The sequence below is a fragment of the Dermacentor silvarum genome, chromosome 3 (genome assembly GCF_013339745.2).
Source record: "Dermacentor silvarum isolate Dsil-2018 chromosome 3, BIME_Dsil_1.4, whole genome shotgun sequence".
In the NCBI taxonomy this organism is placed as follows: domain Eukaryota; kingdom Metazoa; phylum Arthropoda; class Arachnida; order Ixodida; family Ixodidae; genus Dermacentor; species Dermacentor silvarum.
Genome location: NC_051156.1, coordinates 129,554,656 through 129,576,576, shown reverse-complemented (window position 1 = coordinate 129,576,576; position 21,921 = coordinate 129,554,656). Strand labels below are relative to the sequence as shown.

General features: G+C 46.9%; 1 protein-coding gene across 1 annotated transcript in view; it reads left to right on the top strand.

Moving 5' to 3' along the window:
• Positions 1-21,921, top strand: part of LOC119444787 (monocarboxylate transporter 9) — a 69,726-nt gene that overhangs the window by 34,384 nt on the left and 13,421 nt on the right. Inside the window, exons 3-4 of the mRNA XM_049663618.1 lie at positions 8,691-9,004; positions 21,061-21,204. Of these exons, the coding sequence (XP_049519575.1) occupies positions 8,691-9,004; positions 21,061-21,204 (458 nt within the window). The remainder of the gene's footprint in view (positions 1-8,690; positions 9,005-21,060; positions 21,205-21,921) is intronic.

Genomic DNA, 21,921 nt, shown 5'->3' with positions numbered 1-21,921 from the left:
ACATCCTCCCTTATATCACGTTTGCATACAACACCGCGAAACAAGAGACGACGCGCATGACTCCGTTCAGCCTTGTTCACGGCCGGGATGTACGAACGATGTTGGATGCTATGCTTCCACACCAATTTGACGACACTGACACGGACGCCGATGTGTTTACCCAACGCGCCGAAGAGGCTCGGCAGCTCGCGCGCTTGCGGATCTGCCAGCAGCAAGACTACGACGCAGGCCGCTATGATGCTCACCGTAGAACCATGACCTATGAAGTCGGCGACCTAGTGTGGGTTTGGACACCCATACGGAAACGAGGCCTCTCCGAGAAGCTGTTAAGGCGATACTTCGGCCCATATCGAGTATTGCGGCGACTCAGTGATGTCACCTACGAGGTCGTCCCTGATAGTCCCAACTGTACGCGGCGCCGCCCGCACCCCCCTGAACTTGTGCATGTTGTGCGCATGAAGCCGTATGTGGGCGAATGACTATGCGAGGGACCCTCACTTCCGCAAGTGACGTTTCTGGTCTAGCATCGGGGCGATGCTCTTTTAGGGAGGGACAAATGACACGCGTGCTCTACAGGCAGACGACGACGACGATGGGGGCATTAGCGGACTCCGTCTAGTGGGTCAATGGGATTATTAGAGAAAGAAGACGTGTGTCTGTTCTGTTTTGTTTGAACAGGTCGTCCTGTGCTGTTCTTGAAGAACGTCTCCCTGTCTTCTGTTCGCGTTGTATCGCGACAATATTAAAATGCAACTAAGTGACGCTCCTAAGTTTACCACACAGATAGGCCAAATGCTGTTGCGACGACATCTTGCAATCAAAAGGTAAACCGCGACATCTCACACACTCTACATACTGAACAGAGGTACATATATGTACATACATGTACAGTGCTCAACGATTGAAACGAGATACTCAGACAGAATGGCGGCCGGTGCTTCTTGCGCCACCGGTGATCACGGTGATCGCTGAGGGGGTGGAATCCAGTTACGATGCATCAAAAAGATTTTCGCTTTAATGTTACACAAAAATGTGTCATCTCAGTGTCACAAGCGCCCTTCGGTGGCTCAAAAAAATGTCGGCCGCCACGTTGTCCGAGTATCACGTTTCAATCGCTGAGCGCTGAACATGAATCGCAGTGCTAATCATGCAAGAATAGTGGGATGTTTATTGCTGTGGTCCTTAACGGAATTTCTGAAACATATTAACTGTGTCTTTTTGCTAGTTACGTCAACACAATTTTAAGGAAAGCAATGCATTATACTACGTATCGTTTTTTGCAGGCCACCCACAGCCTTTTCATAATATAAATGCTTTGTTAAAATTAACGTTCGTCTGCATACTGGTAGATAGTGCCTTGAGTGATAACTAGAAGAATATCGTTTATGAATACATTAAACAATATTGGGGATAAATTTGATCCTTGGGGAACGCCGGCTGTAAGCCATTTCTTGCTACTGACAGTTTCGTTGTCAGCCATAACTATCTGCGACCTTCCACTTATGTAGTTTCCCAGTATAGAGGTCAACACGCTTGTCTACAAAGCCGGTGCGTCACGCTCGGGACTGCACAGGTAACATCTACTGATAACACGTGACTTGGGAAAGGCCACGTCTGAACATATGCGTCCTCAATGACGCACCTGCTTTGCATTTTCGCTCCTTGTTGGTCGCCGCGGCCACAATAGCTGTTTTGGCCGTCAGAAGCACTGTCGGTGATGTAGCGCCATGGAAAGAAACGAAAAAAAAAAATCATGACCCATTCGACCCTGTGAAGGTGGATGACCAGTGAAGCTGTTTTGCGCAAGACACAGAGGCGACACAGAATTTTGAATAAAGGTACGAACATATTTATTGTCCGGATATGTGGTCATCATGACGATAAGTACGCACACACATTCGCGTATCAGCTCTGTCGTTAAATCTGTCCGTCACGTCAGACGGACGTACCCCTTATGCAATGGTTCATACCCCCGTAAACGCGGCCTCCAAATTACGAAGGCAGAAGTGTAATTCTACACTGGAATGGTGAGCGGCAAAGGAACCAGCTGTGGACGAAGACGACGACGAACGCGTGAGCAGTGGCACAAGCGCGTTCGCGCGGTTGCGCCGAGGGGCGCCAACCCTTTCCCCTTGGTCGCCTTATCAGACGCACACTACGTAATTCATTCACAGAGGCACATAGGCCGGTATTTTGTAGCGGTGCATTCCAATGCTAATGCCTTTTCGCGTTGTCTCAGTGGTCAGAGCGACGTTCCGCTCGCGTTATCAAATGGATCAGCCGGCCGTGAGCGGTGGATGATAAGATAAGACTAGTATAGAATATAGCATAACTCATCGGAACAAAATACCGGCGATAGTTTTACACACAGGTGGCCGTTAAACCGAGCTCCGACGCGAGCGGCGATATGCGTTTGCTTTTGTTCTTGGCTCTTTCACTCTGACATTTTAGGGGAGAGCTTTAGGGGAGAGTTCTTCCACGCGGACGCCATAAAATCCCGGATCCTAGTTATAGACAGCTTCGCTGTAAAAACAGCGCCGAGAATCACCCGGCTCGGCACGCGATGCAAGATATGCTGGAAGGCTATCCTCAGTTCACGGTGTCATCATTCTGGCAGCAGATCTGCAGCCCATTATCAGCTGAGTAAAGTTCACCGTGATTTCTTGCGTCAGGCTGCTCGGAAGCGCGCGCGTGCTTGCCCGCTCCCAACTTGAGCGTTCGCGGCGTGCATGAGTGAATCAGCTGCAGGAGCATTATCTGCATACCCTTTACGCGACTTACATGATGCTGCATCAGCCTAATAAGCCGCGTAACTATAGTCCGACTGTTTTATTTGAGGGCAAAGTGATAGAACAAGTCACCAGCCAGAAGTTTCTAGGTGTATGGTTCTCTGAAGGCTTGACATGGAACACACATATAGGAAAACTAACGGTAGAACTCAGTAAAACCGTTGGATGTTTATATAAGCTCAGCCCAGTCTTACCAAAGTGGTTACAAATAGAATTATATTATGCCGTGTTCTACTCTAAAATGACATACGGTATCTTGGTATGGGGTACTACTACTCAAACAATAAAAAATTACTAGTTCTTCAAAAAAGAGTTTTGCGAGCATTCCAGCAATACCATGGTATTGTCAGGGACTTGAAAACTAAACCACTCCTTGAAAAATACGCAATACTAACGGTAACAAAAGTGTATCACTTCAAACTTCTGCAATGGGTTAAACAAAACAAGCCGCAGTGTCTTCAGAACCCGCCTGACAATACTCATTATACCATGCGTCAGCAACGCCGGAAAATCCCAGCATTAAGGACAAATTATGGCAAGCAACACGTTCAATATCAAATACCCATAATGATAAATCGTATACACGGTCTCATTGATTTCAATCCCATACCTTCGAACACTATTATCAAGTCCATCCTAATGAACTATGATATTGAGTATGCTTATTAAAGTTTCTGTGCTTGATTTGTTAGATCCTATCTATCAATTTGAGTTATGTGTTGTAGTTTCTTTTCTTATGCTTTATTTGACACTGTGTATTGATGAAGTTTCTTTTGAGATGAAGCTTTTGTGATGAAGTTCTTTTCTAATGTTTTCTCTGAAATTGTGTAACAAGACCATGCTAAATTCAGTTGTGTTATTGTTTTATTTCTGAAAACATCTGCGTCTGATTGAGATGCTCAGCGGCCTGCGTGCCAAACTGTATTTAGGAGCAGCCTCATGTCAGGCTATATAGCCTTTAGCCTCTGCTCCCGATCCTGTAAGAAATCAGGACATATACTTGAATTGAATTGAATAGAACTTCAACGATGGCACCACGCGTGACACTGGACGAAAGAAAAGCCATCACGGTGATGGGGCCGACGATGTGAAGAGCCATATCTGCAGCTACGTGGCGTCCATTGCAACTGTCAGTAGAGTGCTGCAAGCTTTCTGCAATGACGATCGACGTGATGCTGCCCGTGGTCGGCCAGAAATACCTAGAACCGATGAAGAGGACCGACTGATAGTCGCAGCAGTTGTTGAAGACCCCTTTCTCACCGTCCGGGAAATTCGGGATATTCTTGGATTAGACGTTTCCACGCAAACCACCCGTCGCAGGCTTCAATAAGCTGTCATAAAAGGAAGAATGGCTGCTCAGAAGACCCAGATTCTAAAAAAAACGCACCCGAATAAGCGCATCGATTTTGTTTCAGCTGTCCAAAACTGGACCCTGAAAACTGGCGGGCGCCATTGTCTTCAGCGATGAGGCGACCGTCTTTACAGACTGGGACCAGAGAAAAGGTGGGTGGCATCAAGATAAAAGCCGGTAATATTGATTTTCTAATGGACAAATATTCTATTACGCGCAAAAATTGCCAACATAATGGTTGTAGACAGAGAGAGAGAGAGGCGAAGACGAAGATGCCAGCCATGCTAACCGCAAGACTTAGTCAGTTCTCATGAGGTTAACTGGCTGGTTATGAAAGCAGTGAGAATCCGAATTTATGGGCATTACATAAAGCGGGGATGACCAACTAAAGTTCTGGCTGTCAAGACTGGTCGTCAACCGTTGTCGTCATGCATTACCACCGCAGATGAGAGAGGGACGCCGGCCACCGCGGAATCAAGTGAAACATGGCCACCTCTAGCTAAGCCACGCCAACTCACAGAACAACTAGATATGACTCGTCCACCAACTACGAATGGCCCTGCAACAGGCCCTACATCATTCTGCGCAGAAGGGCAGGACTTGCAAGTGCTTGTCATGCTAAGGCCACTCATGAATCTCACACATACATTGCTGACGAACTTAAACACTCCGAGTGCTCGCAGTGCACTGTAGGTATGGGACGCGTTGAATCCGGTACTTGCAAGTCTGGAATAGGATAACGGCTCATTTACCGCTGTCGTTCCGTAAAGATGTCAAGGAAGCGTCACTTCTTTAGTGGAGTGCTCGATGCCTCAGAACCAGACTTTCGAATTTTCTACCTTTCATATTTTCGAAGAAAATTCCCATTATCGTCATCTGCGAAACAAACGTTCAAACTAAAATCAGGCTATCGGGCCATGAAGCTTTCTCATCTGCGACGTGAGGGGTCATCAGCGAGGTTGTCGTTTATGTTCAGTACGGTTCGGTTATGTTCGTTTTTTTTCCTAACGGCGATGACCAATAGGTATGTTTAGGTGTAAAAACAAACTTACATTCACTCTTGTCGCTGCATATATTTCTCCAACCGGTCGTCTTGACACGCAACGACTGGGTGCTTTGTTATCCGCAACACCTGGCCCTTGGATACCTAGTGGAGATTTTAACACACACCACCCGCTCTGGGGGAGTTCGCAGGTGGCTTACAAGGGAAGAAAACTAGTAGTATTCGCCCCAGACTTCGTTGTCTCAATGACCGCAGCCCGACATATTTACGGTGACTGACCTATACAGCAGCTGTCTGGATTTAACCTTGGTCTTTCAGTGTTTTCGAAACAGTGTAAAGTGGTTCTCCGACATAGAAACCCATGGAAGTGATCACGTTCCTACCTATTAGATTATCGAGGGAGTGGCCAAGTCTCTATCTACTGCCCTCCGTAAAGCAGACTGAACTTAGGTCGCTTATGGAAGACGAATGTCAAGAAGGCCACCCGTCGACCGCATCAGATTCGAAATGCACTGCAAGAGACTATATTCACCTTTAGGCCATCTCCAACGTATGCAGAATACGACGGTGAATTGGAAAGGCTTCGAGCGATTCGCCGACGTGCAGAAAAAAGCTGCAGGTGTACCAAATGTATTCACAATCTGAAGCAGGCGAGGCGGATCCAAAAGGAAATCCAACGCTGCATCGATACGTTACAATCTCAAAAGTGGCAATTCTTTTGCAAGTCTTTGCAAAAGACTTGCAAAAGATCCCCGTGAGTTTATGTCCCATATATGAAGAACTCTGCGTGGCCTACTATCGTCTCCGCAACAGCGCCACCCTTTTAAGGCTCTTGCCCTCCATCAAGGACGACGTGAGGTCAACGTTGCTGAGGCCTTCTGCCCAAGAATTGCTGGACTGTCGTCACTGCCCGTATCAACATCACGTAATGTTGTGGCCTTCGAGGACTCTCGCATGGATCTTATGTTCTCAATGGAGGAGCTAGAAGCTGCGCTGGCGACTTCCAGGAAGTAATCATCGTCTGGGCCCGACGGAGTCACATACAAGGCACTTGTAAACCTTGGCCAAAACGCCTGCAATGTACTCTTGGAGTGATGCAACGAATCCTGGCGCGAACAACCGATTGCTTGTGAGTGGAAGGTCAGCCGCCTAGTACCTTTACTTAAGATTTCTAAATCTCCATTACACTTGGCATCGTGCAGACCCACCGCTCTTGCCAGTTGCGTTGGGAAACTAACTGAAAGAATGGTGTTGACCTGCCTTGAATGGTACTTAGAACAGAATAAGGTATATCCGAATGCAATGGCGAGCTTCCGGTGCGGTCGGTCATCCATCAATGACGTGCTTGACTTGGTAAGATCTATTCAACATCAAAACAGCATGAAAGGATTAACGGTGGCGTTGTATCTTGATGTGAAAGGCGCATATGATAATGTAGCACACCAAGCAATCCTCGATGCTGTGACTGATGTGGGCATTGGTGGCCGTGCTCCGCCCTGGATTCGTAGCGATTTGGAGTATAGATCCTTATTCGTGCTTACAGATGATGGAATGATATTCCACCATCTAACAAGCAAAGGTGTACTGCAAGGCGGAGTTAAGCCCCACGCTCTTGAACGTAGCACCAGATATCCGGTCCAGATATCCATCTATGCAGAGGATATCTGCATCTGGGCGTCCGGCGTGACATGTTTGTAGATACTACGAGCGAGACTGCAGAAGATGGTCACACAAACGTCACGGGATACCAATGTATTTCTCTGCAAAGTTCGGAAAGTTCGGGAAATAATATCTCGAAACTAGTGTCACCCTGAAATTCGTTAAAAGTGTATCCGCCTTGCGAACTCCACGGCAAGAATTCGTAAATTGCAATATGGGCCATATTGCAATTAGTTAAAACTTAAATAGTGAAATTAATTAGTCGAATATGCATTTTTGTTTTTTGTGCAAGTAATGCCCGCTCTTCGAGTAGACCAGCTCATGAACTAGAATTGTCCTATCTGCCACAGGCAACATTTAAAAATTTTTGAAAGTGTTCGCTGAAACACCTTGTATATCCGCGCCTTTAGCTTGCTCAGCTTAATGCGCTCTTCGTCTCCGAGTGGCGACATCGCGCATCGTGGCTCTGCTCGTTGAACGTAGACAACCAGTTACACTAAACCGGCTTGACTGGGAGAATGTCTCGCATTAAAAGAACATCGCGGGCGCGCAGCGGCGTGGGCACAGCGCACGAAGCAGCTAGCAAGGTATACTAACTCTGTGGCTAGCAGACATGCGGTACCAGTTCGCTAGTAAACGAGAATGGCATGCACGCAAGGGAAGCAGACGACCCGGGCGCTGGTTCTCGACAGCATAAGTTGTACGTCCATTCCGGCGAGCAGTAATGGCGGCGTTTGTCCCAGTTTCGGTTTGAAAAAACAAGAAAAAAAAGTTGTCGCAGTTTTACCTGAAAGGCGAAGCATCAATTGCGATAGCAAATTTGTAGTGAGCTATACGGAGTAATGATAGTAGCTTTATCAGCTGTATAAACTTGGACATGCAGCAGCACCGGCAACACGCAGAACTGTTGTCGACGCCGTCGGCGTTTTGCCCGCATTCGCACAAAATGCGTGCGGTGTTGGTGACTGTTGCCGGAGCCTCTGATATAAATAGGCACTTGGTGCCGCAGCTAAACGCCGCCTCCCTTCCCTACCCCCCGTCGTCCTGCTTCCCTTTCTCCCCTCCCCCCCTCACATGATTCTGTCGTGAATCAATAAAGTTTACCCACCCACCCCCACGGCCTTTCGCGCGTCGGAAGAAGGCGCGTTTGCTCTCCAGATATGGTGATTGTAAAGGAGGAAAGAGACGCCTACTTCTGCAGCCCTTAAGGGAGCACGGCGCAGACCGCGCGTCTGTTCTCCGCCGTGGGTTCACTCCCCGTGAAAGCGCGCGTCCCTCGCGCCCTTTCACTCGCACATACAGCGTTCGGCGGCGCGCAGCGACGATTTCCTCTCCATTGACGTCATACGGAACCTCACGGCGACGGCGACGACGACCGCGACGCCGACGGCAGAAATCTGCTTTGGAGTGTCCATATAATTGCTATCGCAATAAAATTCTGTGAGCGCTTTGCGAAGAACCTACTCGAACTTCAAGCGTAAAATTTTCCACAGAGACTACGGTGGGTCTAGGTTTTCTTAAATGTTTTTTTTTACGCGATCCAGAATTTTGCTGCAGTTGGCCTTCAAGTTTCAAGCAAGTGTCAGCCGGTACACTGACCTGAACCATATGCCCTCAATGCCTCTTACTGTATGTGTTTCTGCTTATTGTCGTGCATGTTGTGTGTGCGCATATTATGTATGACTGGATCATTTATACCATTAAACATGTGCTCTGGAGTGACATAGGCGACATTCTTCTCCTTTGTTACGACGGGCCTTTTAAAAGCGGCACACCACCACCTCCGAAGAATACCCCCTGAAGAAGGAGCCGAATTGGTTCCGAAACGTCGGGCTAGTAAATTTCCTTATTTGGTTGGAGTCAATCTCTAAGTCTTAATTAATTTCAGGTTGGATCCGGAGTCACAAGAGTGTACTCCATCCCCGCCAAGCTGCTTGGCCGAGCCTCGAAGACTTTCCTTGCGCTGCTATGCTCACGACGCTCCCAAGTCTAGCGATGTACGGAACGGAAAGAAGACCGAGGCGGCCGGCATCGACAAATGCTGGTGGGTGGCGGTGCTGGCCTTCGTCATGGCCACGATGGAGTCGTCGTCCAGCCGCTGCTCTGGCTTCCTCATGGTCGGAATCATGGAGCAGATGAACGTCGAACGCGGTCTCGCTTCCTGGCCTGTCAGCCTCATCGGTTCTCTAATTGGCTGTGGAGGTGAGCGCTTCTGGTTGGATTTATTGAATTAATTAATCAATCGATTAACCAATCGATATCAATCGGTAAACTAGTTGAAAGTTGAAAATGTGTGCATAATAATCGAACCGAGAACCACGAGGATTGTTTCTGGTCTAAAGCAAATTGCATCTACAGGTAGGTTACAGGAACGAACTTAAAGAACCATTAGGAAAAAAAAAAGAAAGAGAGATAGAAACATGAAATACAAATAAAAGTGTTCATTAATCAGACAATACACAATTGCAATGAGTAATGAACATTGAAGCGAAAAAATAAAACTGCTTGTCAGCCCACTCGTAGTTCACTCGGGAATATTTCGATGTTTTGTGTAAGACAGCTAAGTTCGTATTTTGAAATTTTTTTGCAGTTTAATTTTGAGTGGCCATTCATTGCAAATTTTGCACCATGAAATTGAACAAGTCTCTCGCCCTATACATTGTGGAATATGGGCAATTAACATGGCCAAATTGTAGTTACTAATTGGTGCTTGTGTTGTATCGTTAAGTTTTACCATGGACCTGCTAGAAGGAAGTGGATTGTTGTTATGTTTATTGTTATCTACTAAAAGCGACGTCTTGCATTTGCGCAGAACAGTGAAGCATAGTATACGTAACTCCTGATAAATTTTGTTAGCAGGATGAGTGACCCCTGTTAACGTGATGACGAGCTGTGCTCGGTTTTTTAGTCGATGAAGTGGTATTAATTAAGTACAAGGCATATGTTAGACCCCATGAATTTGCGCAATAGGAAATGTGGTTGTGGAGCATTGAAAAAATGTAATGTTCAGGTTAGACGACAACTAATGTATGATCGCGCTTTATTTAAAGTGAAACAAGTTAAAGCAAATTTTTCACGGTTGCTATGCATTTACTCGTTCCAGCGCAATTGTTAAACGAAAATGACACCTAGATATTCAAATGCATATACTGTTACAATCACGCGATCACAAAGTAGCAGTATAAACGTTTTTTATACTTTTCTCCTAGAGTAAAAATGAGATATTTCGCCTTTTTTGGCATTTAAAGTTAACTTAATTTATAAAAACCAACTACACACATTTAGTGACTCAGACGCTCTGATATTCTTTAACTGCGGAAGCGAATCACCAGAAAATACGAGAGCTGCGTCATCTGCATAATTTGTATTCGAACTTTGTAGAATTTAGGGGAGGTCTATTAGATAAATTGAAAATGAAATTGGTCCTAATCCTGACCCTTGAGACACCCCCTAGGTTACACTGCTATATGAGGAGTGGAAGCGTTCAAAGGACTCTTCGTGATTCCGCGATGAGAGGTAGCTAGTGAAGAACTGGAGCGATTTCAACTACGTCATATTATTCAAGTTTCTCTAAGAATATGTAGTGACTAACCGTATCGAGTACATTCTATATCCAGGAAAGCAACTATTGTAAATTTAGTGTTATAAAGAGCACTGTAAATATTTTGCGTGAGAGTTACCACGGCTGTAGAGGTCTACTTGCTTCTTACAAAGCCATGTTAATGAGTGAATATTACACCATTTTCACTTAAAAATAATCACCCCTCAACCACTGCGTACAGGTGATTAACCAGCGAATATGAAACGTGCGGCCCCGGTGTTTATGGCTGGGTCAATCCCGACGGCTCAATAAAGTATTTCTCGATTATTGGTTACGTCTCTGTGTTTCTTAATGAGGTTACACACATGTTCGGCTGCGACGGAGAGAACGACGTCACTGACGGTACGCCCGCACTCCGCCGTTGTCGCTTGCGTTCGATGTCTCGAGTTTGCTCGGCGGCGTAGTTAGCAGCATTCGCCCGCCATTGGCGCTTGCGATTCTTTGAAATTAAATTGCTTCAAAATTAAATCTGTCCGTTACGTAAGACAATGAATGGCTCATACCCCCTTAGGCAATGGCTCATACGCGGCCTCCCCATTACGACGACAGAAGAGAAGTGAAATTCTACGCTGGAATGATTAGCGGCAACGCAGCCAGCTGTGGAAGTAGACGATGAGGAGGAACGCGGGAGCACTGGTACGAGCGCGTGCCGAGCACGAGCACGAGCCAACGAGCCAGCAGCGGAAGAAGAAGACGACGATAGAGCCAATTCTGATGATGATAGTTTTCGGTGCACAGGAGAAGGACAGACGCATTTTCGTTTCGCCTAGCCATGTAAAGATTCGCTTTAAAACTTCTAAATGTTTATGCAAATTAAGTTCTCGAAAACTGTGCTAATTACACTAAGTATACAAAATCGGCTTGTCTATTCGCGTCATTTGGATACCCAGACTTATGCATGGGCAGTGCTTTGGCTATATTTCGTACATCAGGATACAATCCGAATGTTATTGTGTGGTGGTAAATGTGGCATAACAAAGTGGAGATGGCTATCAATGTCCTGCTCCAGTATTGTCACGTTTATATTGTCTACTCCAGCAGCCTTACTTTCAGAAAGTCCAAGTACTCAGATCGAACGGCGCTCTCTGTAGTCTTTGTAGTGATATAAAAAATAAAATCACTTTCAATAATTCTTTGAAAATAGAAATCGGCTTATTAATAGATATTGGTTGACAAAGTCTTGACCTAAATTGAAGAAAGTCTGTGTACCGTGCATTGGGCGTGCGTTAAAGAGCCCTGGGTGGTCAAAATTATTCTTTAGTCCCCCACTACGGCGTGCCTCATAATAATATCCTGCTTTGGCGCGTAAAACACCATAATTTTTTGAAACTGGTAAAGTAATGATTGAAACTATTTCCAACTGCTGTAGAAAGGTCTACTGATAGGACTCACTCTTTTTCCCCCAACCACATTACATCTGCACCACTTTTCATATCATTTCATTATCTCCAGCATGACGCTTAACAAGGTTTGTGTAACAGTTTCTTTTCAGGTTTCTCATCATTGAGAGTGACGTAACTCTTTAGTATTTATATTTCTGCATGTAATATTCATATGTATTATTGTTCATTCATCTGTCGTGATAACTGTGGTTCTTTTCAGCACTTAATGTTTGGTACCATTCAACCAAGGGCATATCGCGTGCTTATAATTGTGTCGGTGGGACAAACATTTGGACTCCTGTATCACATTAGTAATTAGCGTTTACAAAATTTTTACAATTTGTACATCATCTTCGCAAAGCCTTTAAAAATTAAGTGATCGCAATACAGAATGCGCAAGGCGTTCTGCGAGTAGTTTGCTTAGTACAATTGTTGCAGGTAAGTCTTAGGTATCGTTTTGGGAAAACCAAGAAAGTTAGGCAATGACCTGCAGTCGCAAGTAGAGTACTGCACGGGCCGATTTTTTGAGCCCGGACCCGGCCTGGGTCCGATTTTACGTCGGGCTACCCGCCCGAGCCCGACCTAAAATTGTACGGCGAGAGCCGGGCCCGGCCCGGGCCCAGAAATAATTTACGTTACCCTCCCGGCCCGGCCCGCCACCCCTTTACCTTACGGCCCGAGCCCGGCCCGAGCCCGGCTCGAAACCGGCCCGAACCTTGCCCTCGACCGAAAAAGACCACCGAGTGGCATTAAAAAAATAAAATAAAGAATAGAATGAAAGGAATTTATTCTTAAGGCATAAATACATGTCATATTCAATTATGAACACTATTTGAGAGGTCTGAACGCAAATACCAGCGCGCGAAGTAGTACGAATGGCCCTGCCGAGCAGTATCGCCAGCACTTTCCATCGGCCCAACCTTGATGCGGCCCAATCCACTTCTATCGCCACGCCGCCAGAGTATTTTTCCACGTCGGGCGCCTGACTTCAAAGCATGCACCGCCCCAGCCACTCGTCCCACTCAACCGTATTCTAGTACACTCTAGCCGAAGCGAAGCCACGACCACTGATCTCCCGCCATGGCAGGTCCTGAGCGCAGCAGCGCATGGATGGAGTAAATGTAGAAAGAAAGCTTCTCGTTCGTCCATGGTGCAGCGTAATGCGCTGCTGCTAGGCGGCCGGTTGAGAACATGCGTGCAATCATAGATGGACGCAGTGCCATATTTCAGCCGCGTGATGAATTATCTTATCTTACCAGTAATCGCTTTACCAATTCGCCTTTGAAGAATCAGCAAGTCGCCAACGTGCTTACACCGCGCTGAAAGCATTAATTACATTGATTTAGGTAAGGAATATAATGGCATCCTTTGGTTCGAGGCGACATAAGTCTTTCTGCACTTTTACATTCTGTTCAAACAGCGCAAAATACGACGGAAGAAGAAAAGGGAAGTACACAAGAGTAGCACTGCTAGCTTCCAACTGCGCCGGTGCGACATGTTTTTCAGAGTCGAGACGCGCGAGGATACCTCGCTGCACGTTACATGCACACCACCAGAAAGTCCGAGCCCGGCCCGGGATCGCGTCAAAATACCCGAGCCCGGCCCGGGCCCGGGTCAAAAAGCCCATGCCGTGCCCGAGCCCGGCCCGAGCCCCTGAAAAAACTGCCCTACCCGGCCCAACCCGGCCCACGGGCCGGGCCGGGCCGCGCCCGGGCTTTCGGGTAAGCCCAAGCCTGTGCAGTGCTCTTGTCGCAACATCACAAACTCCACCAGACATAAATTCATGAATTTCACAAAGTATGTGATCGGACAAGGATGATCTGTGACTTTTACCGATAGGATCACTAATTAGATTTTTTACGTTAAAAGATTCTAGTACAAACAGGTAGTCAGAGCAGCTGTCTTTCACGAGGTCAATATTAAAATCACTAGATATGGTGATTTAGATGCCGTTGGAGTAACCAAACTTTCCTTCATGATTGTTATAAATTCGTTCACACTCAAGTTGGGAGGGCAATCAACAACGCCTACGCAATGCCACACTTACATATTACATATTAAGCAATACATATTGATTCCATGGCTTGCAGGCTGCATGTGCTATCTGCTAGTGTGACGTATTCCAAATCCTTTCTGCACACGACGCCACCACCACTGCATCTGGCTCTAGGTTTCGATATCATGGAGTATTCAGGGATGTTAACCTTTTATTCTTCTTTCAGCTATGTTTTTTTAACTGCAATCATATCAAAGTTAAAGGAATACCGTGATAAATAGCTAGTAAGTGTGTAGATTTTTATTATTGCTACGTGGACTGGAGTGTAGAGTGCATAGGTGAGCATGATCACGTATTTTTTCAATATGTGGTATAGTGTAGGCGATTATGCATTTTTTCTTTAGTCGCCAGGTTATTAAACGACCTGTGTGAGATCATCCATGGTCGTCACATGGAGAATGCAGTAGCCTTTAGTTTTACACAACAAAATTATGCCTTCCTGCCCCCATATGAACTTCAATATATTTCTTTCTCTTTATGCTGCTGCTGCTGCAGCGGTGCCTTCTATCGTCGAACGCCTGCTTGCTATCTGCAAAATTTGTGCGCGTTGGCCTTATGCTATAGTGTTTTGGGAGTATTTGTGAGCATAGCCGCTGGGTAACAAGGCACGCGGTACCCGTATTATGAAGTGACCGTGCAATGTTAGACAGACGCTGCAGCTGCAGGTAATGAGGTGCTCAAGGCTGTCGCTTTTGTCAAGCACGTGCGGGCGAGGAGATACATACTTAGCAAACAGATTGCAGGAATTGGAGGCAAGTCCTGAAGTACCCATCGCTAAACGACGTTGCGCAAATTTTAGGTTTCCCTGGTTGTGAAGTAAATGTATTGGCATAGATGACATAATACCGCATAAATACAACAAGCGAATTGCTGTAATGGTTGCAAAATTGCAGCTAGCTTTAAGCAGGTGCTCTATGGTTGTTGCCAACTCTATTCGGAGTACAGTTCGCATTCGCGCGGTTAACGCAGAAGCGCACCCTGTCTTATGGCGCCAACAATGGTGATAGCTCTTACTAGGTACTAGGTAAAATCTCATCTTTCTCAGCTTTCTGGCCAAGCCGTACTGTTTTCTTTTTCCTTCAGAAGCCGCGCCAATATAAAACAGGCGCAATATTCATGCCAAAAGCTTCGAAAAAGAATTAATTCCCTTACACTGCCCAAATGTACAGCAAAAATATTTGAAAGGGGTCCTGAACCACCCCTCGGGCTTGGTGAAAAAACGCTGTCCGCGCATAGCATGCGCTGTTGTGAAAATATCAGCCAAATTTCGCAGAATTTCACGGCGCGTGGAGTTCGCTTGCGGAGCGCGAGGCCATCTATTCCTCAAACATTCCCTTTTGCACAGAAGCCTTCTTCTCACTCCTTTTGGGCTCTATATAGCATATTACCACGCGCGGCAGCTATTGGCCAATAGCTGACATCAACCAAGAAAGGCGTCTGGATCAGTGTGCTTCTTCCTACATTTAGTGTGTACACTTATTGACGCAGTTTATTAAACAGGCTGAAGTAAGTGATAATATGCTTTCAAATATCAATTAGAACTACGTACTTCCGGAAGAAGCCGATTATCGTCTCCTCACGCTCGGCCACGGCGGCCCGCATAGGATTTAAGCTTTGGCCAGACTGCCTATTGATGTCTTAGCCATCGGGCCTCGCTAATACAGTTTAGTTTTGAAAGCTCAACTAGGCTCTAAGAACGCGAAACCTAAGGTCAGACCACACGCACGCTTGTCAGCACGCGAATACTCTGGACCGCTCCTCGCTAGATGCCTTGGCAGGCTTCGCTTCGTATTGTGCTTTTGACAGCGCTTCAACATGTGGATGTTGGATGTGGCTACTACCCGTCGGTCAAGCTGGTGAAGGACAACGGCGGTACGTTGCACGTAACACGGCCAGACAGGAGTATATGAGCCTGAGCACGCCCTCAAGCCCTGCCAAGCACAACACAAACGCTGCGCGTACAAACTACAGTTGTATGTAGCTGTGGTCTGCTATGTAGCGTAGATATCGCGGTCACCGCAGGGTGCCGCGACGAGTCCGCTCGCTGAGCGTACTGCGGCTCGCTGAGTATCACCGCTTTTGACGCGTTGTCGGCTCCAAAAATGTAAATAGTGGTGTGTACGGCAACAAACAAAATTAAAGGGACACTAAAGAGAAACAGGAAGTTCAGCTGGAATAAAAGAGGGACCTTCAGGAATGCATGCAGTTTTTGTTAGGTGCAAAATATGAGTTATTAGCGGAGAAATTCGTAAACAAAGACCCAAATATCTCTTCCTCAATTTCCCTCACCCCACATTTGGCGCTGAAGCAGTGTCTTCGTTGCTCTCAGCGAACCAGAATGCGCCATGATACGTTACCGCTTGCGTAAACGGCCGAGGCGCTGGATGCATCTTGGCTGCATGCATGGTCGCTGCGTTTGCGTTCGCCACGATGGATACCGTTGCTGCCGCTGAACGTTGCAACGAAGAGCTCGCCAGGGATGTAGGGCTGCATTTCAGCGATAATCAGTGAAACGGAGCGCGAAATGATCCTCCGTGGTCAAGCGGTATGTGTTTCCGCGTGCGATGGCGGTGAGACGCCGGCCGCGCCGGCGAAAGCAGAGCTTCGTTTTCGTCGACGGAAGGCGAAGCGTCCGGTCCGTCAGGCTACCATGTTCCCGACAGAACAAGCGTAGAAAGTTGCGCACGTACTCGGTATGGTTATTTCGTGGCTTTATTTAATGCCATTCAGCACTCACCGAGCCGCCAGTTTGCTGCTGCAGGGGCACCGGTAGGGGGTTTGATGAAGGCCGCATTGAGGGAACAGCTGCTCGAGAAAGGACTGGCCTCTGGGGCACGCCAAGATACTTTCCGAGGGCAAGATTATACACATAATCCGAGGGCGAGAAATGCAGAGAGCACACCATCGGTTTCTCTTTGCCGTTTTATCATCGGCAGAGCACTGAGCCATTGCGAACGCCGGGGAGCCGGGGCTCTCCGCGCGACACCACATGAAAGGACGCAATCGACTAAACACTGCCGCTGCCCCTGAGCAAGTGCCTTGGGCCATTTATACAGCCCTCAACACTACACACACGAGACATTTTCTGGCTGTTTCCCGCGAAGTCAACGTTTTTCGAGCCACGCAACCGCAACCAAACACCGTAGAGCGGAACAGGCGCGCGCAACGATGCATTGACCAAAAACGGAACTACGAAACTTTCACGGCCGCATGTATCTCCATGCCATTTTTTCTTATTTATTCAATTTTATGCTAAACTTGTACTTCCTCGCTTGAAACGGTTTAAAAAGTTGGCAAATGCTGTTTATGTATGTTTAAAGTGTATTTCATTTTGCGCTTTATTATCAGCGATAAATCGCTCTCGACCAATCGCGACCGGCCTGCATTTGTAATCTCCGACGTCACGAACGTGTAGTGCGGGAATTTCGAAGGGGCGTCAGCACCTATCCTTCAGTTTTTCGCTATTTTCTCGCTTATTAAAGATCTGTTTGCAGTAAGAATGGTATGACTGTGATCGTGAAAGGATAATCTACCATTTAAGCTCCACTTCCGGTTTCTCTTTAGTGTCCCTTTAAATTTGAACTTCGCCCCCCGGTAACATGCAGTAGCCGGAGCGTTGTGGGCATGCCCCGCTCCACTGTAGTGTTCGCAGAGCAAGACATTGAAGAAGGAGCAGGAGCACCGCGAAGGAGATCATGGGAAACCAGCGCTGCCCTGGGGGCGCTCGTGAAAAACGGCCTCAGCGCCATGACAAAGCACCGCAACTTTTAGTCTCGCAAACGAACGCGGGGCCGCAGGGGGCGCGTTGTTTTTACGTTGTATACTAAACTGTAACGTTATTGAGTTATTGAGTACTACACAGCGGGCACGTCGTGCTGTGCTTGATTTTAGGCTGATATGACATCACCACCAGGCCCTGAATTCATGCCACCAAGCACCACGTGAGAACTGCGGTCTGTGACATGATTCACGGATTTATCCTGCATCGCGGAACTTCTAGGACAGCTGCGCACAGACTCCAGTTCATTGCTCGCCAAGCACGTGGGTAGCATTTTCTGCCGAGTGGTTCCCTTGTTTAGCGACGGGGTAACACGCGCAACAACCTTTGCGTTGTTTCCAGGGCCCGCCGCTCAACTGTGTTCTCCAGCTGTTTTCGACGGTGTTACCTGTCTCCGCGTCCACCACTAACCGTCGATATCTTCATTGGCTTCCGGAATTTAGCAACTTGATGGGGTTTCGCCCATCCGTTTCTTTTTTGGTGGTTAACGTGCTGCTACGCTTCGTGGCTTACATTCTGAATCAGTTGATCGGCCACTTGAAGCGCAAACAGATCTTTGAAAGTCTTAACGTATCGCACCGCCGTACAGAACGCGTAATGGCTCTCCAGTCTCGATGCAAAGTGATGCCAGGTCTCATCTTACATCGGTGTTGCAAACCGAAACTGTCTTAGATAACCACCCGGCTGCAGCCTCAACTGGGACAGAATGGCTTGTTGCGTTGTCGTAGCTGTCCAATTTGTCGTTCGATAACTTAAAAAGTATGGGCTGAATCCTTCCCGCGATCAGATGTGGTACCATGTGGTGTTTGTAGTTTTCGGACGCGGCGTACGATCGAAGAACACCCTCAATGCCCCCCAGCGGCAGTGGAAGTTTGAGGTCTGTTGTATTATGGGTTAGATAACTCCAGAGCATTTTGGAAATAGGGACTTGGGCGTCCTCATGGAGTTTGAGTCGACTGTTCTGCGCTTGATCCTCTCTACTTTCTCGCATTCCGCGTTGTCGTGTTTGCTGGTCATTTCTTGCTTGTCATCTGCGTCTCACGTTTAGATTCTACTTTTTTGCCGTTCTGAGCCGCTACTCGAAAGCATTTCCTTGTCTGACCCCGTAGCTTCCTTGTCACAAGTTATCCTTTCACAAGTACCTACTAGTCCTAAAGAAAGTAAGCAAGTGCACAAGTTTGTCAATTGTGAAGGCGAAAGCCTGCAAGCTGTGGAAGAAGACGACTGACCAACACGTGAGCAGTCGCACGAGCTCGAAGGGGCAGTATGGGAAGGCTGGCATGATGAGCGGCATCGGGGCCAGCTATGGAAGACGACGACTGACAGTGAACGCGCGATCAATGGCACGAGCACGTCTATGTGACCACGTGACCTGTTGTGAGCAGCCGTGGCTTCAGGGAAGCGCGCTGGTCTCGCACCGCGAAGGCCCGGGTTCGATTTCGACCACATCAGGAATTTACCAACTTTTTCTTTTCAAATTCACTAATTTACTTTGCTTACAGGAACCTCCCTGAAAAATGTGACATCAGTTTTTTGGCGTCGGCCATTTTTCGTCAAGGCACAGCTTCACCAAGGTCACTGCAAGGTCACCGCCAACAGCTACGCCAACATAGACACCTAAGGCTTTCGCCCTAATAACTGCCTCTACTGGTCTCTGTGAACCACGCTGTGAGCCGCTGCACTGTCCTCATACTTCGCCGTCCGGAACTCCATCGTATGCAATTAGAATAATCGAACGGAATTTAATAATAAACGTACACTCCAGAGGTTAAACTGCGTGTAAATGAACAAAGGAAACGAATAAACAAAAGAAACTGGCTGAATAAAGGCCTCAGGCAGTTCGTCTCCCCGATAGAGCACATGAGAGACCGTCCTTTGTCTCTCAAGGCTCATACAGCTATGCCTGTTCAGCCGCGCACATTCGCACGCGCCGCACTGGGACCAGACTTGCCGACGTTGGAAAAAAATAAGCAACTGATTACGTTTACAGTTACTTCGTTGAAAAATGCAATTGATGACAGTTAGCAATTAGTGCTCGACAAAAGTAAGTGAGTAATTACTAAAAAAATAATCGATTACTTCTACGTGGCGTTCATCCAAACTTTTGTTACAATCGCTCAAATAGAGTAAACAACGAGCTGGCCTCGTACTTTCAGTGCGTCTTTCCCAGCCCTTAAGACATTGCTTCTCTTCACTCACAATTGCTTTTCAACATTTTTATCAGCCATCTTTGTTCATTTTCTTGTAAAGAAATATAGCTTTCTCGGTGTGTCCGTTCGTGCGGTAAGGCGATGTGGTAACATACGGACATCTTGCGCACGAGATTGTCATTGCTCAGAATGTGGGCCCTCTATGTAACGCAGCGCTTTATCATTGCTGGATCTTCGAGAAGACGCTTCCGTTTGGGCCAATGAAAAGAAGATAAAACTAGTCGAAAGGTTATTTTATGACGTTAGCGTTCTGAATGGCCGTCGTTTCGAGACATACCAGCCCTGGTTCAATATGTCGCCCAACATAGGTTAAGCGCTTAAGATGAAGAAACAAATACTGAGCTGGCGTGTTCGCCTGCCTGAACATGTGCATCCGCAAGGCTCCTGCTTAGCAAGATCTCAGGCTTTCTACTGTAGTTCCTGCCAAATGAAGGTTTTCAAAGCTACATGGCCGCAGTTTGTCTTGGCAATAAACTAGCTGGTTACATGTTACTCATTAGCGAAAAAAGTAATTGACTTACAGTGAGTGCTACCGAGTATGCAATGTAATCGTTAAATTAGAAAACTATCAAGACTGTCATTGATTGGAAGTATTTATTTACACGTAGTTCGCTATGTAAAAGTCTGATTGGGACCAATGTGCCCTCACCTCATAACGTGCACCGGTAGTCGGACCTGCTCGAGCCAGGTACCTCGTATTCACCCCTCGTCTACACTTACCGTTCGCGGAGCGCCGCACAATTTAAGTAAGGAACAGTGCGAAGCTGCGCTTTTCCTCGCCGTTACGCGTCTCATCACTGTTCCCCCCAAGCACAATTTACTGGCCCTCCCGGTAAACACTTCGACTGCGAGCACACTGAAGAGTATCAAAAGGCAACGCACCTACAAGTACGAAGATCTACAAGCGAGCACGGCAACTGAAGAAGTCTAGAAAGCACAAGGAAGGGCGCATTTCAAATGAAAAAAATGAATGCATAAATGGTACCTCAGTCAAGACGAACCCTCGCGCCGAGCTTAAAGTGGCGTGCTCCTATAGCACTTGGGCATATTATAAGACCTTTGGTAAATTTAATTGGGACTACCTGCATATTTCATAGTACACTTTGCTAGACACAATGAGTCCCGAATGAAACAACTTTTCGAGAATAAATTGTCTATGTGAGCTAAGGCAAAGCTCACTGCATCAATTTACAAGTGAATAAAATTTACCCCGTCGTTTTTTTTTTTTCAGGCCTCGTGTCGGGTCCTCTCAGCGAACTCTTCACCACAGTTCCCGTACTGGTAGGGGGATCGGTTCTGGCAGCGGCCGGCATCACAGCATCTGCATTTGCTCCGGATATCACATGGCTCACCATCACGCTAGGAGTTATGCACGGTACTTCACTACTTGAATCGGCTCTGTTGAAGTTTTCATCGAATCCGTCTGTGTCAAAGATAGAGGGGCTCAGCAAATTTTGGCTCCTAAACTCGCTTTAGGAGAAAACGAAGCGACCAGAGGTTTTTGAATGCTACAATTATGGACAGACAACCGAATTAAACATTGTTGATTACACCAACATTGTTGACCAAATTAAACATTGTTGACTACACCAACATGATTTGGCTTCAAAGGCGCCGGCGGCAATCTGTGTCTTTGACAACATTATTTTCCTGTTACCAGATCGTTGCTGCATTTCAACTAATGTCACAGGTAATTTCCCCTATGCTTTTCTTGGCTGCGGTTGCGTCAAACAAAAATCGAACCGCTCCGTTGAACTGCTCGTTATTGCGTTTAGAAGCAGCCACGTGACAACTTCGGGAAGGTCAGGGCTAAAGGCTCGCAGGTGCTCCTAGCGTAATTCAAAATTATGGTTTTCTCTGTCGCGCAGCTATACCTGCAGTAACATTGTAGATCATCACTTGTAAGAGACCGTGAAGCATTGATTAGCCAGCAGTGCAGAGCATGGTCCCCTCATTAAGCGAAGACGAATCAGGTGATGAGATTAATATAAATAAAACACTTCTACATTGTCGAGGAAAAATTGCTGTTGCACGTATTAGGACGAAATGTACGCATGAAAAAGTATTCTGCGAGCTTTATGACATAAGTAAA